General features: G+C 54.1%; 1 protein-coding gene and 1 pseudogene across 1 annotated transcript; one reads left to right on the top strand and one right to left on the bottom strand.

The window, feature by feature from the left end:
• LOC132334706 (zinc finger protein 850-like) overlaps positions 1 to 16194 on the bottom strand; it is a 1213125-nt pseudogene that overhangs the window by 95599 nt on the left and 1101332 nt on the right.
• On the top strand, positions 5502 to 9667 carry LOC132334792 (lanosterol synthase-like). Its single transcript, XM_059860939.1, is given in 8 exon segments — positions 5502 to 5761; positions 5950 to 6055; positions 6281 to 6346; positions 6749 to 6829; positions 7118 to 7161; positions 7164 to 7281; positions 7582 to 7660; positions 7747 to 9667. Coding segments are annotated over 8 exon segments (780 nt in total). The 5' UTR covers positions 5502 to 5673; the 3' UTR covers positions 7945 to 9667.

Raw genomic sequence — 16194 nt, 5'->3', positions numbered from 1 at the left:
CATTGCGTTTTGATTTGGGGTAATTTGTTTTTACTTTTCTAGAAGATAATCAGAACATTTGCTGTGGGGTTTTTCCCTATGCCAAAGAGTGGCTCGAGAGTTGCACAGAGCCTGAGATTGTTCATCCCATCTCTTCATTTCTTGGTCTCACAGTTGCAAACAACTGGAAGTGCAGCTCAAGCTTTACACAGCTTTGAATTTGATAAAAGGAAGTTTAATTCGAGAGCTAAATGGGTTTTTCTTTCTTGTCAATCTCTACAGAGTCATTTGCTGTTCTTCCCACTTTTACTCTGACCACTGTACTCCACCATCTTTACTTACACTGTGCTGTGCTCAAGTCCACAAATAGCCACAGTCTGCTTACATTTGATAGGGTCAGTGAAACTGCTGGGAGCTGTTCTGATTAAAAGTGTGTCCAAAAAAAAGTCCTTGTGACATGGCTGAAAACAATGACTTAGGTAGAACTCAGGCATGATGTTTGCCATTTGTGTGCACATATCAAGGTCATGTTTTCCTGGAACTATTTTATATGCAGTTACTGCATTTCTTAAGATTAATGTATCTCCAGCTTCTGTTGTAGAAGAAATGTAATGACTGACACATGCACAGAAAAACTCTGATGGACTTACTTGGTGAAATGCTAAAAGAATTTGCAAACTCTCTTGCTTAAATCACATTTTTTCTTTTTTCCACTGAGCAGATGTGCAGAAATCTTTTGTTTCTATTGGAGGATTGGATACATTAGCCAAAGTTCTCCTTGAGCTTGTGCCTGATTCCTGTTTGTGTCACTCCAGCATGAAACTTGCAGTGGTAGTAACAAAGACTCTTCAATAGTAGTAACTGCAGTGGTAGATTCCTGTATTGCTACCAACTGTGAGTGGAAAGACATTTTTGATCTGTGGCAACTTTAAAATGCTATTTTAAAAGTCTTGTGCTGTTGGAAAAGTTGCAGAAATGAATGCTTAAAGGCAGTTCAGTTCTACACATCTCAGTGGATGTTGCAATGCTTTTTAAAACTCAGAGGTGTAAGTGGGGAGTGATTCAGTTCATCTGAGGTGGATTACTGTCCCATTGTTGCTCAAATGAATGCAGTGAAATTTAAACCCAACTGAAAATTAAAATTGAGATGCTCCAGCCCTTGCTGGGTAAGTAAAGCTGAGCTCTGGGCCTGGATTTGACCAGTCAGTTTGGATCCTGGAGTTGTGCCTATGGCTGAATAATAAATTGTGTAGCTTTAGGAAGCTTTAGTCATTTAGAGGTGGAGCTGAACGGACGTGGTGTTTCTGCACAGCACACTCTGCTCTGGTTTGCTGGCCGGGTACTGCTCTCCTGATGAGGTTTGGTGTTTTCCACAGAAGGTTTGCAGAAACCTGTGATCCTGACGAGCCTGTGCTGTGGCCATGGTTGCTGTATCTCACACTTCTGCCATAAGAGCTTCAAATGGAAATTCCCAGAAGTTGAAAAGCATCAGCCTGCACTAGTTGTGAGGGTAGTTTCAGCTCAGTTGGGTGTGACAGGACTGGGCCTCAGCGTGGATGCTCTAGCAGTGGTGTTGCCAGTGCCAGGAAGGGCTTGCCCCCTGCTCTTTTTATGGCAGATACTCTGCTTGTCAAAGCTTATTCAACTCTCTCTGGCTCCATGCTGGAGCTGATCAAGGACATGGAGAAACTCAGCAGGGATCTCCAGAAGCTGCACAGTGCAAAGCCCTCCTCATTCATCAGATCTTCTGCCTCCTCTCCGTGGAGCACAGTCTGGGAGGATGAGCAGGGCTGGATTTGGGAGCAGCACAGGAGGGGTGGGGTAATCTGAGCTGTTCAAGGTGGAGCAGGGCAGGGCTGAGCAGGCCCAAGGCTTTGAGGGCTCTGTACAGTTCCCTCCAAACCCAGCATTTGATCCTTGGATAATTCCTGTACGCTCACAATCGACTTTCTTTTCCTTCCTGTCATTTTAACCAACAGCTGCCATGAGTGTTGTCTTGGCAAAGTTTCCCACTGTGTCAGAGCTGCTGAAGCTGCTGTCCTATGAGACACTGAGCACAGGAGAAAAAAATCAGTATTATTCTAACAATTGGACACTGTACTGAAGTTTGTGGTAAGATTTGCTTTTTCTTTTTCCTGTCTGTCAGCTTCTCCTAAATTCTCATCCACTGACTCCTCCTGTGGTGTCACTTCATCAAGACTGGAACACGAGAGAGTGTTCAGTTAAATAATACAATGTCAGTATTTGGACAAAAAGTTTTCTAGAATGTTCCATCTTTAAATTTTAAAGCTTGTTAGCAGGAAGTGTCTTAAGTAGCTTTGAAAAGTAGACTCAATATGCAAGAATTCAGAGCTGGTCCTAGGTGTCACAGGGAATAATTAATCCAGACCTGAAAGCTGCTACAATCCAGACCTAGCAAATGGGTTGTCTTGAGCACCCTTTTCATGGTCCTTGGCACATAGAGCTTCTCTCCACTGCTTACAAGACCAGGGATATTTGTAAAAGCCATGTAAGAACATTGTTTCAAGACACAGAAGCAGTTGGTAGCTCTGAAATGGTTTTGTCATGTTCCTCAGGGCTTGCCCAAGCATATCTGGTACAAATAGAGCACTTCGGTTGGTATTTTGTGGTAGTGCATGCAAAGAGAAAGGGAAATTCATTTGTACTTCTGGTTTTTCTCATGTATGTTTAGTAAAACAAGGAAATGGCCTTATGTTCAAAAAGGTCGATTTTTATCCTCCGAGTGCCAATAACATATTCAATAACTAGCTCAAGAGGTCATAAATTTATTTTAACAGACATTTTTTCATGAAGAATTAGTGAAACAAGACTTAATGGAAAATGTCTTTTGAATAGAAAAATTGTTAAAGCTGCTGGGCTGCGCTGGAGTGTAGCTGCCATTGCTAACAGGGGGAAGGCTGGGGACACAAAGGCACAGCATTGCCATTTGCCACTCTCCTGCTGAGAGCCTCCTCTTGCTTTGGTGTGGTCATCATCAAATGCTTGGGGTCACAGGATTCCCTCCAGAGTGGCAGCATTGGCCTTTGAAGGCCAAGGATCTGCAGGAATTACTTCAGATTTAGCAAAACAAATTGCATTCCTGCTTTGGGCTGGAACAATGTGTTGGACCCTGATGGGGTGTTAGATTTTGCAGGCTGCCAGATGTCCAGGGGACTGGCCCTGGGCAGAGGGGAATGGATGTGCTTTATCTGGATCAGTGCCTACTTAGAGGTGTGTTTAAAGCTGCTTTTCTGGCAGGACTGTCTCAGTAGAAAGCACAGTCCAAAGGGGCAGGTAACCGAGGTGGGCTGTTGAGCAGGAAATTGGCAGCAGGAGACATGGAACAAAGTGGTTAAGGATTGCCCTGGAGAGGGGCATTGGGAACACCTCAGGGAAGGGCACAGCTAAGGGCCAGTGTGCTGCAGCCACTCCCTTGAGCAGAATGTGTCTGCTGTGAAGTCCCACAGGTGACCTGCTGTTGTCCCTGCAGTGACAGCAGTGTGGCTGGAGCAGGCAGACAAAGCAGGGGAGAGTTTTCTCAAAGCAATGTCTCTGCTCCAGAAGCATTTGCTGTTGTTGTGTCATTCCAGACGTGCCTCTATAGTGGCATTAAATAAGATAGCAGTAATGACAAGAAAGCACCCATTTAAAGGTCATGGGAAAAGGAGATACCAACTCTACTTTTACCCAAGTTGCTGAGAAAATAACTGAACCTTATCCTCATTCATCATTCACCTCCCTTGTGTTTTGATTTTCACCTCATCTGGCTTTTTATTTTTGCCTTTCCCTCTGTTTGAAACACACTGACTTTTAATTACAATGAAAGGGGACAAAATCATCAAAGCAAAAGAAAACTGTTTTTTAGTAACGATTCAGCTGAGCCGGGTGTGTCTCCCTCCCCGAGAGCCAAGCACACTCACACCCTCCGAGAAAATGGCAATCTTAATGTGCCCTTTATACCCGGCTGGGGCGGTCCCTGTCCCCTTTCGCATTGGATGTGTACTCAGGAGCTTCCATTCTCTGCTCACTACCAACTTTTCTGTCCCCTCCCCTCTCGTCCTACTTTCTTTTGGTCAGGTCTTCAACCCCGTCCCTCACACTGCCACACTCAACAAACCAACCTGAACAAATCCAAACCACAAACAACACACAGAACCAACTAATTCCATTCTTTTGCTTCATGACCTTTTGGCTTCAGCCAAATACCACCTCATCTCTCCCACCTCCTCTGGTCTTCTGCTCTTCTTACTGATAGGTCTAAGTTCTAGAGCAAAAGAGATATTTGCAGTTGTGTGGGCCTGGGTTTCCCTGTCTCAGAGTAAAGGACATCCCAGAATTGTTTCCCATTGAGTCTCCTATAAATTCATGGGTTTTACATACTCCATGAGTGCTCAGTCAGTGCCCCAGAGCTCTGTGTCCACATAGGCACAGGGCTGTGCTTAAGGGAAGTGCTGCCTGGCATTGTGGAGAAAGAAACCTGGAGAAATAGATGCCAAACGAGCAGCTTGGCCTGAGCCTGCTCTGTGTGGCCCAGCAGCTCTGGATCACTCAGAGCAGAGGTGGGTGAGCCACTGTTTGCCCAGTGTGGGCTGGGCAGACGGGCTCGCCCAGAGTCTGTACTTCCCTGGGGATCAGTGGAAGATTCTCCTTCATGAACCTTCCTCCCAGCAGCTGAAGCTCTCCCTGCTCTCTCTCGCCTCTCCAGCTGCCGTCAGCTGCCCCGAAACAGAGCTGGTTTGGGGTTTCCCCACCAGAGTTGGTATTTCAGAACTTCGTCGCTCGGGAGGTCTCTGAGATGGAGCTGTCTCTCATTAATAAGGACAAGGTAAGTGCTGGCACCCGGAGCTTTAAAACTGTGCTGGAAGAGGAGAGTGCTGTCATTCCCTGAGTGTACAGCAAAGCAAGTTCTCTGCTGCAGCACATGCAGAATAAAATGTCTCAGCACCTTGTTCTGCAAGATGGTGGAAATCTTCCTGTGCTGGGAATTGCCCCCAGATTTTGGCTATGCATTGATGGTGTCTATCCCAAAGGAGTTTCCTTCTCTTGCAAGCTCTGCATTGACAGGAATGTTGAGGACTGTACAGTTCTTACCTGCTCTCATGCTGTGCCTTGAGTCTATCCCACACCCTGTGTCTCCTTGGTTAATCTTGGCTCCTGGTAGGAATCTCTGCTTCTCTCAGCCAGTTTGGCTCCCTTTGTGCAGTTCACAGTCACAGCTCAGGGGCTGAGTCTTCTGCACTTTGTGCTGGAATCACTTCTCATCAATGGCATTGGCACTGCAGGAAACGTGTTCTGAAAGAGCCCTGCAATCAGGCTGATGGAGCAGAAGCAGTGAGAGGCCTTTTTAGGTGCCACTTCAGGCACCCTGCTCAGCTTCATCCAGCTCTGCTCAGCTTTTCCAAAAGCAACACGGTGCTCTGCTTTCCCTTTGGAGAACCAGAGCGCATCCAAATCCATGTGCTCCTGGAGGTTTCCACCCTCACCTGATTCAGAGCTGCCTATGTGACCTAATGTCATGTGATGGCCCAGACTGAGCTTGCTTTGTCACGGTGGTTTGGGACCTGGTTTTCTGCCCGCCCCATAGACCTGTAGGTCTGACTTTATCCTCACAGCTGGCTTGGGGCCAGACTGGAGTAGTACTGCCCATGAGGTTGTACCACCCCCCCTCTCTGCTTGTCTGGGCAGTTGCTGAGCATGAGGAACTCTGATGGAGGCTTTGCCACTTATGAAACCAGGCGAGGAGGCCACTTACTGGAGCTGCTGAACCCCTCGCAGGTGTTTGGTAAGGGCAGCTCTGGGGGTTGGTTGTCCTGCCCAGTGAGAAGGGACAAAGTGGCCTGGGGTCACCATGCCCAGTGGGTGCCTGACAGGGGATCAATGTGCCCTGGGTCTAGGGCAGGCTGGCAGCAGCTGGCCTGGAGGCTTGCCCACACAGGGGCTGTGGCACTGATACCCATTGCCTGCTGGCAGGTGACATCATGATTGACTACACATACGTGGAATGCACATCCGCTGTCATGCAGGCACTGAGACACTTCCAGAGCCAGTTCCCTGAGCACCGAGCCATGGAGATCAGGTGAGGCACTGAGATGAGAGCTGGCCAGGGGAGAAGGCAGGCTCAGTGTCCCAAACTGCCTGCCATGGCCTCCTGAACAATGTAGCTGTCTGTTGGCATGCTCTTGTCTCTTGTGCCCTCCAATAATGGGACCCATCCAAGCTTCAGAAGGGCTGATGGAGCCCCCAGTAAAGCAAACACTGAGGTTGAGTTGTTTCTGAAATGGATGACTTCTTTCCTGTCCAGGGAGACTCTGCAGAAGGGCCTGGATTTCTGTCGCAAGAAGCAGCGAGCGGATGGGTCCTGGGAAGGGTAGGTGGTGTTCCCAGCACCCCGTTTTCTTTTGGCTGCCCCAGTGGGAGAGGGATCATCATGGCAAGCATTCCTGGCTGGCAGGATCCGTGGGAGGGAAAAGAAGGGCTGATCCTCCTCTAGCTGCTCTGCTTTGCTCTCAGTTAACCTCCCTCCAGCCCAGGCAGAACAGGTACAAGATGCAGAGAAGTTTGGGGTGGCTCCAGCTCCTGTGGTCCCAGTTCTGCTGACACCTGAGTTAGCTGGGAGCAGGTGCTGGTGGGACTGGGCATGGTTGGGTCATAGGGGAAGGCAGGCTGCAGCTCTGTGCCTGGCTCTGCTCTGCTGTGAACACAGCTGTGTTGCAGGCTGCCTCTCCCTGTGGCCTTCACCCCTGACAGTGCTGCTCTCCCCTTCTTCTAGGAGCTGGGGGGTTTGTTTCACCTACGGCACCTGGTTTGGTCTGGAGGCGTTTGCCAGCATGCAGCACACATACCATGACGGGTGAGAAGGGAATGTCTGGGTACCCTAGCCCTGCCTACCTCCTGGGCCAGGGCAGGACTCTGTGGTGGAGCTGGATGGATCCCTGGCTGTGCATGGGCTCTCCTGCCTCAGGGACTGCTCCTCCCAAATCCAGTGCCTGCAGTATGGCCAGGGCATACTTGCTGCCTCACCCTCAAACTCAGGGCAGTCCCAGCCATGGGCACTTCTTCTCTTTGCAGCTGAGAACTGTGAGCATCCAAATACTCTCTGTCCCCAGTCCTGTCTTGATTCTGGCCCCCATCCCTGCAGGACTGTCTGCCAAGAAGTGGCCCAGGCCTGCCAGTTCCTGATCTCCAAGCAGATGGTGGGTGGGGAGAGGATTTCGAGTCCTGTGAGCTGCGCACATACGTGCAGAGTGCCGAGTCACAGATCCACAACACCTGTTGGGCCCTGCTGGGGCTCATGGCTGTCAGGTAAGAGTAGCCCCAGTGCTCAGGGAAAAGAGATCAAGCTGGGTTGGGTGGCCCTGGGCCTGGCTGGTGTGACCCAGTGCAAAGCAAAGCATTTGATCATGACTGCAGGCCTCCAGCCTGGGAAAATGGTGCCGTATTCATATTATTTAGTTTCTTGGGGTTGTGGGGAGGGTCCCAAAGCACTCAGCATGCCTGGGGCAAGCTCAGGGCAGCCTGGAGGTAGTTGAGCTCCCCAGACATGTGGATGAGGGTTTGCAGATGTTTGGATAAAGATGCTTACATTTCCCTTGTGCTTTGTAGGTACCCTGACATCAGTGTGCTGGAAAGGGGCATTAAAGTGTTGATGGATAAGCAGCTGCCCAACGGGGACTGGCCTCAGGTACATCTTTAGTCTTTCCAAGAAGTTCCTGAACACGCAGCAGTCCCCTGTCACTCATACCATTCTGCTCTCTGCTTGTCTCTCAGGAGAACATTGCTGGGGTGTTCAACAAGTCGTGTGCCATCAGTTACACCGTGTACCGCAACATCTTCCCCATCTGGACACTGGGGCGGTTCTGCCGGCTGCATCCCAACAGCCCCCTGGCTGGGCAGCTGCCAGCCAGAGCCAGAGCCAGCCCCTCGGCTGGGGCAGGGCAGGAGGAGCAGGGAGCCCTGTCTGCTTGAACCTGCAGCCCTGGACTTGTCTTGGATCCCGGTGTCTGTGTCGGGCCGTGGCGGTGTGTGTTGCATGGGACATCTCCATGCTGACCTTAGCATGTGGACTGCTGCCTCTGCCAGGGAAGGGTGCTGTGCCGGTGCTGCAGAGCCTCTGCTTGCTGTTGAACCTCTTCTAAACATTCCCTTTCTAAGGTTTTTTCCAGGTATGTTCCCCATCCCCAGATGGGGAGTGAAGTGCCTTTTCAGACCATTTTGAAGATCAGATGAAGCTGCTGAGCTGTGTTGTATTTCACATTTGGACAGACTCTCATCCTGGGTCGCAAGGCTGCCTTTATTGTCACAGTCTGTCTGTCTATACCAAGAGTGTGGGATTTGGGGTCTCCCCTGTGCCCACCACTGGGGCTTGGGGGGCACCGCACAATCCCTGCTGAGCTGACCTCTGTACTGTGGGTGCCAGTGATGGCCTTTGAGTTACTCGCTCTACTCTGGAGCCCGTGCTGGGAGGGAAGGATACCTGTCCTCCCCCAGGTGTGTAAGAAAAGGAGTGCTTTGCTTAATTTTCTTATTGTTCTGTCCCCCAGCTGGTGGCACCTACCTTCCGCAGGTGAAGTCACCACCAGCCCTTGGAGAAGGGGCAGCTGAAGCAGAAAGCTGTGAGGTGGTTGGCATCATGGCACAGCCTGAGCCCAGGGCTCCAGGCTTCCCCCAACTCAGACCGTGGTGCCCTGGGGCATTCACAGGTCATTGTCAGAGCTGGAAGTCAGATGGGATAAGAAATTGCTAAGGGTGATGCAAGAGGAACTTCACTGTATTCTCCTTTCTGTCTGCTAGTGTGTGTCCCAGGCAGAGGGGAGCTGGCACAGCAGCCTCATGTCATGTGGCTTGGCTTGCCTGTCCCCAGACGTGTGAGCACCATATCCACCAAACCATGCTGGGAGCCTGTGCCTCCTCTAAAGCATTTAGCCACAGAAAAATGTAATCAAGGAAGCAGCTCACTAAAGGGGAATGATCACTTCCCTCATCCTGCTGCTTACGCTCATGCAGATAAGCAAGACAGAAAAACTTATTTGTTTAAGAAGATTCAGCTCAGGCTGTCTCAACTCAGCCCTGTTTGTCTTTTCCAAATTATGGACCTCTTTATACCTGTCTGTGATATTACTCTGCATTTGAATTTCTTCTTGCTGAAACTGAATTATTCAAGTGTCATGTGGTGATGTGTCTTGAGAGGACATGGCTGTGTGGATTTCACCTATTGTTAAAATCTGCTCCAAGCTGCAATTTTGGATTGAGCACATGCAAAAGAGATCAAGTAGATACAGGATATATTTAGTACAATTCTTGTTTGATAGAAACTGCTTCTTCCAGGAGTCCTCTGGCACTCTTCCTAGGGATCTTCTAGAGTGTTTTGATCTCTGATTTCAGAGATGCCAGGTGTCAGTCCTAGACTACTCCCAGGATGTTAGCTGAGGTGATTTTTTTTCCTTTGGAGAAACTCTCAGGTTTGGAATCTATTCAAGATTCATCCCAGGCATCTGGAGTCTTTTGATCTATGGTTTTGGGACCTGACATCTTGGGTGGCAGCCCCAGACTCTTCCAAGAAAACTTTCTGAGATTATTTTTCTGTTTTGGAGGAAATCTGTTTCTGTTTTTCAGGAGTTGCAGCACATGAAAAGAGAGATACAAATGCAGACTGGTTTATTACATGCAATAAAAAGAGATGCAAGATTTAGCCACGACCATGGTGATCCTAAGCACTGTCTCTTGACATGATGCCACCCACTTTGTCCCACAAGGTCTTCCAGTGTCCTGGTACACTTAGGAGAAAGCAAGTGATCCTCAGGGTCTATACAGGGATCAGTACTGTGTAATATTTTTATGAATGACGTGGATGAAGGGATCGAGTGCACCCTCAGCAAGTTTGCAGATGGCACCAAGCTGAGGGTGCAATGCCTCACCTGAAGGACTGAATGATGCAGAGGGACCTGGACAAACTGAGGAAGTGGCCCAGGGAAGCCTCATGAGGTTCAACAAGGCCAAGTGCTGATGCTGCCCCTGGGTGAGGGCAACCCCCAGCATCAGTCCAGCTTGGGGGATGAAGGGATTGAGAGCAGCCCTGCCAAGGAGGAGCTGTGGATACCGGTGGGTGGGAGCTGGACATGCCTTGGCCATGTGCACTCACCCCCAGAAACCAACCATGTGCTGGGCTGATCACACAGCGTGGGCAGAAGGACAGGGAGTTCAGGGTGAGACCTGAACATCTGCAAAGCTGTAGGCACACAGTTTGTGGTGACTGGGAGTGGGGCTGGGCCCAGCCTCATCCAACTGGGCACAGCTCTGAGCAGCACTGACAGCAATGAGCTCTGGAGTGCCCAGGGGCACTGACCAACCACCAAAGGGAGCAGAGGGCACACAGGTGCAGTGCATCAACAGGAGGACTATGAAAGGCTGGGCTGAAGGAGAAGAAGGGCAGATGCTTGCAGCCTTCTGAAGAGGTGAGGTGTTACAGTGTGTGGGTTGGAGCTTTCTGATATTGTGTGGTGATTTTCTGCGTATGGTGGCCATCTCAATTGCGACATGTGCTTTGACACAGAGCTGCCTCCAGCCCTGGGGTCTCAGCACAGGAAGGACATGGAGCTGTTTGACCAAATCCAGAGGAGACCATGAAGATATTCCAAGGGTTGGAGCCCTCTCCTGTGAGGAAAGGGTGAGAGCTGAGGGTGGTCAGCTTGGAGAAGGAAAGGCTCCAGGGAGACCTTAGAGCCTCTTCTAGTGCCTAAAGGGCTTCCAAGAGAGACTGAGAGGGGCTTTGGACAAGCATCTGGAGGGCCAGGACAAACAGGGGAATGGCTTCACACTGCCAGAGGGCAGCAGGTGTTTGCCATTCAGAGGGGATTCCATGATCCAGCACAGAGCCTGGCTTGGGCAGGAGGTGCTGGATCCATCCCTGCTGACCTGGCTGTGTGATGGGCTCCAAATGGAAGGATAAGGGGTCCTAGGCCATGGGTTTGTGTCAGGGTCTCCATGAGGAGGTGAGCAAGATGAACACAGAACAGTCCAGCATGGAGTAGGACATAAAGATGATGTGGCAAGCACTTGGCAAGCTGAGCTGCCACCAATTCCTCCGAGAGGGAGTTGAATGCCCACCCCCTCCTCAGGGACTCCTGATGGCAGCATGCCCCAGGGGACTGAGCAGCATGCCTGCCCGTGTCTGTGTCACGCCCCTGTGAGTGGGCCGGGCCCCCCAGCACCAGGACTGGTTCCAAAGGGGCCGTGGCAGGGCCAGTGGAAGGCCCCGGTGCCCTTCCTGCCCTGCTCCGTTGGCAGCCATGGGGGCTCATTCTGCTGCCCTGAGCAGGCAGAGCAGAGGAGCAGCTGCTTCTTGTTTGGCTGTTCCTAAAGTTCCTGCTAGCTGCGTATTCAACACTTGGGGCAAGGTCTTCCATGCAAGCTGGGGCAGTTTGGGTGGGGTGGGGGTGTGTCCTGGGGCTCTCTGTGACACAGTGCACCGTGGTCACCATGGGATGGTAAGGGAGAGAGTGTTCCATGGTGACCCTTTGTGACACGTCGTGATATATGTGCTGACAGTGACACAGCCGTGCCACAGTGCTCGGTGCACGCAACGGGACAGGTCGGGAAAGAGCAGTGCAGTGAGGAGCCCCCACACAGCCAACTCATTCCTTGCTGACCCGGAGCTTTTCCGAGGAGTTCTCTGTGCAGGTGACCTTGAGGCCAGGCTGCGGGACTCGGTGACGTGGAGCATTTCCGAAGCGTCTGCCATCCCTGCGGCCAGTGCCCTCGAGGATAGACTGCAGGTCTCTCAGTCCTATTTCTTTCTAGAGACTTCTCTCTTGCTGGTGCCCTCGAGGACAGACTGCAGGACTTACTGTCCTTTAGCCTTCCTGAGGCCCCTCTGTTGCAGGTGCCTTCTAGGTACGACTGCAGCACTTGCTCATCTTCAGCTCTTCCGAGGCCTCTCTGCTTCAGCAGGCACTCATAACTGCAAAGAGTGACATGGAGCAGAGACCACCCAGCATGACCAAGCTGGCCTGGGTGGAGGAGGAAGAGGCTGGAGCTCCCTCAGCACAGCAGCCTGAAGAACTGGAGCAGTTCCAGCTGCTGCAGGAGGGTGAGTGTCAGAGCTGGGCTGCAGGGCTGGAGCCTGCAGCCAGCTTGGCCCCATCCCATCCCTGTGGACATGCCCATGGATAAGACAGAAGCTGGGCTGGATCATCTGGCAGCTGTGCTCCATCCCCCGGGGCATGCCGAGGCTCTCCCTGCCTGGGGAGCGCAGGGCTGGGCTCTGTTCTCCGGCCTCTCCTGCAGCCCCTCAGCCCTGTCTGTGCTCGCTCTCTGCCAGATGCAGCCGAGGAGCGGACACAAGAGCAGGAAGCCGCCCCTGGCCGCTTTTGCGGAACAGCGCAGGTACCTGTGGCCATCCCTACCTGGGCTGGGCCTGCTGTCACTGCTCAGCCAAGCACCAGGCTTGGAGTGCTCCATGGATGCTCCCTCCCTTCCTGCCCTTCTCCTGCAGACCCTCTGTGACTCCATCATGTGCCTTTGGCAGGAAGAGACCGCTGGTGTGGGCACCGGCCTCTTGGCGGACCTTCTGTTCCTCAATGCTGAGACCGGTGCTGCCATGCTGGATTTGCTTGTGGAGGAGGGTGTCTCCGATCCAACGCAAGTAAGCAGCCTGGGGCAAGGGCTCAATCGCCCCAGCACTGCTGTGGCACCTCGAGCCAGCTCTGCCGGGCTCCCTCGGCTCTTGAGGCCCAGCCCAATGTGGTTGGAAGGGAAGCACTTCTTAGGGGAAGCTGGGCAAGTTGCTGCTCTGGCAGGTCTCCGAGTCTCCCCGTGCCTTCTGCAGGTGCCCGCCATGGTGAGGTACATCCACCAGTGGCTCACGGCCAATGAGTCTGCTGGGCACAGGCTGGATGAGGCCCTTCTGGAGCTGACCGAGGAATACCCCTCGGACGTGATGATCACCCTATTGCGCTGGGCCCCATCGTGTGACAGGTAGGGCAGCCCCACGTGCCTTGAGGGCTTAGGGTTCACCAGCCTGTCACCAAGTAGAGCCTGTCCCTGCTGACTGCCAGACGGGGCGGGGAGTTCCAGGATCCTCTGGCTCCTCTGTTTTACAGTGCTGGGACATCAGCTCCTGAGCCTGGGGCCATGCTCCTTCCCTGCCCCTCAGGGCCTGTACCCACGTGGGCTGGCTGGCCGCTGCCAGCCCGGGGCAGTGGGCAGAGGCAGGGCTGAGGGCTGGCGTGGGCCCTTGCAGCTGCCCAGGCCACGGGGCTGTGGCCTAGACTGCCCTGACACAGAGTTCTGACCCCACAGAGCTGCCGCGACCATGTGGGGAACCATCATGTCCTCGAGCAGGACTGCGGAGCCGGCGCTGCAGTTACTCCTCGACGCGCTCAGCGCCTGGCCAGTGTACAGCGTGTACACCTCTGATGGGGACAATGCAGGAGTCTTTGCCCTGGCTGTGAGTTTCTGGAACCGGCCTTTGCCAGCCCCCAGGCCGCCTCTCAAGCAGCCAGCTCTCTGTCCTCCCCCAGCTGCATCTCCCTGCCTCGGGCACTGGGCTGAAACCTGGCTTAGGGGCAGGGTTCAGGGGCACCAGGCCGGCTGCTCTGCCCGTGTCTCCCCTGGCCTCTCCCTCGCACGCTGGAGCCCTGCCACATGGATGTCTCAGCACTGAGCGTTGTCTCTGGGTGTTTTATTTCTTGCAGGCAACCGTGGCACTGTGGAGAGTCTTCAATCTGACCTGGCGCTCCCCTGTCGTGCTGGAGTATTTCCCCAATCTCTTTCTGCGTCTGCTCTTCCAAGCTTACATCAGCACGCAGGAGATGCCAGAAGAGGTTGAGACTTTCTGGAAGGGATGCCAGGAGGAACACGGCCTGGCCGCCAACCCCAACAGGTGCTCCATGCCAGTCCTCGCAGTCTCCCCATCCCTCCCATGCCCCCAGGGCAGGAGCCAGGGCTCCCGACCGTGACCTGGGCTTTGCTGTGCACACAGCTTTGCACTGCAGACCCTGAAGGCCCTGCTCTGCCAAATGCGCTATGAGCACGTGGTGGTGTCAATGGAACGCAAGCGTGCCTGGGACACGCTGCTCTGTGCTGACACCCACCACTATGCAGTGCGTCTTCTGGCCAGGTGAGACCTCGTTCTCCCCCCCAGCCCTCTCCTTTGTGCCTAGAACTCCCCACACAGTCCCTGTGGTCGTGGGCGGCAGGGCCTCTTCACCAAGGGAGGGATGAGCAGACTGGAAAAGGCTGGCAGAGGAGGGTGCCCGGGAATAGCCGCCTCCCAAAGCACCCCCTGGGTGCTTGGGAGAAGACCAGGCCTCTGTGAGTCAGCCCTGGGAGAGGTTTGCCCACCTGGCTCAGGGGCAATGGTGCCTTTTTCTCCCCGCCAGGGAGATGCGCCGCGTCTCCATCATCTGGTGTTGCGGCATGGCATCCTGCCTCTTTGACCTGCTCAGCGAAGGCATTTCAGACTGGGAACTGCCCGCCCTGGCGTTCCTGGTGGAGGTGAGTCCCATGGCCATCGCTGCCTCGCTGAGCTGCCTCCCACCCCTCTGCCCTCTGGTAGCCGCAGCTGCCCGGGACGGTGCCCGTGCCCTGTGCTGCTGTCTTGGCTCGGCCCTGTGTGCTTCTGAGCTCCTGGGCACCTCTGTGCCTGCTCTCTGTGCCTTTCAGGTCCTGGACTGCCTGGACTTGAGCGAATGTGGCGAAAAAGTCCTGGAGATCTTGACAAGTCAGCTGCAGAGCGAGTCCACGGAGATGCGTCGCGTGGTGCTCCGCGGCCTCGTGGTGCTCACCTCGATGGTGAGAAGGAGGCAGCAGCTGAAGCTGTGCTGGCAGCATGGGGCTGGGGCAAGCAGCCCCTAGGGCTCAGCTGGGCTTTGGCAGCTGTGCTCTCCCAGCTCTCCAAGGTCACTGTTCAGCTGCCCGAGTGCTTTGGGACAGGCCTTCGGCCTCTGAGCCCTGCAGCAGCAGCGTGGGGTGGCCCAGCCTTGTTTTGCACACAGGATCCAAGCATGTTCAACCTGACTGAAAGGCTTGGGAAACTACTGTGGGATGCGGACGAAGACATCGTGGAGATGACCCTCATTGTGCTCAGCTTACTGCTGCTGCACAAAGACCTCACAATAGCCAGCCCCATCGCCCTGCAGCTGGCTGAGGCGCTCTGGCACCTCTTTGACAATGTGAGGCTCTGTGCCCCCAGCCATGGGCACTTGGATGCTGCCTTGGGCCAGGGCATAGCGGGACCTGGAGCAGCTGATGCGGAGGGCTTTTGCTTCCTTTCCCACAGGACAACAGCCATGTGCAGCTGCTCTCCATTCGCCTCTTCCAAGACGTGATCACGCTGGTAGTGGCAAAGGACAAAAAGGCCCTGAAGAAGCATGTGAGCGAGAGCCTGCTCCCGCTCTTCTTCCACTGCCACGATGAGAACGGGCATGTGGCACAGGTGAGGCCTCCTGGCCTCTGGTGTCTCCGTGGGAGGGGGCTCAGCTGTCTGCCCACCCCCTGGCACCTGACGTGCTCCAGCCTCTTGCTGGCCTCGGCACAGAGATGCGGGTCCTGTGCCCTGGGCTGCGGTGCCATCTCTGGGTCTCTGCTGCTCTGCAGGCCTCTCGGGAAACACTGCTTTCTGCAGTAAGGTTCCTGAAGAGGAAGGATCTCAAGCAGCTTCTGAAGACGGATCAGATGTGGAGGTTGGCCGAGTGCTTGGTAAGGACGGCCTGGAATCCCCAGCCCAATCCCTGGAGAAGCCGCCTGCCCATGGCACCCAGTCTGTGGGGCTGGCAGCTGTGGCCCCTTCCCAGTGCCCCACGCAGGCACACCACTCCCTTTCCTGGGCCGTGCGGGCTTTTCTCCAGGCTCCTCTGACCGAGCCTCATGTCGATGGAGCCCCGAGCCAGCTGGGCTCTGCTGCGGGGCGGCACCATGGCTCACTGGGTCCTCTGCCCCGTCCCGAGCCTGGCGCCTGCGGCTGTTGGCCAGGCCTCAGGGCTGTGTGGGCAGGGGGAGCAGTGCAGGGTGTAGGGAGCACCCGGCCCTGGGGCAGGGCTCTCATCAACCCTTTCTCTCCGTGCCCTGCCACTCTCTGCAGCTGGGAGAGGATAGGAGCCGTGCGGCCGAGCACCTGCGCCAGGCCCTGCCATACCTGCGGAGCCCACAGGAGCCCCTGCGAGAGGCGGCCGTCAGGTTCATCGGTGAGCCCCAAGCCCTGCTCCCTCCCCTCCCCGC

This window comes from Haemorhous mexicanus, chromosome 16, assembly GCF_027477595.1.
Source record: "Haemorhous mexicanus isolate bHaeMex1 chromosome 16, bHaeMex1.pri, whole genome shotgun sequence".
NCBI lineage: Eukaryota > Metazoa > Chordata > Aves > Passeriformes > Fringillidae > Haemorhous > Haemorhous mexicanus.
The sequence above is the reverse complement of the archived record's forward strand: the minus strand, read 5'-3'. Positions and strand labels throughout refer to the sequence as shown.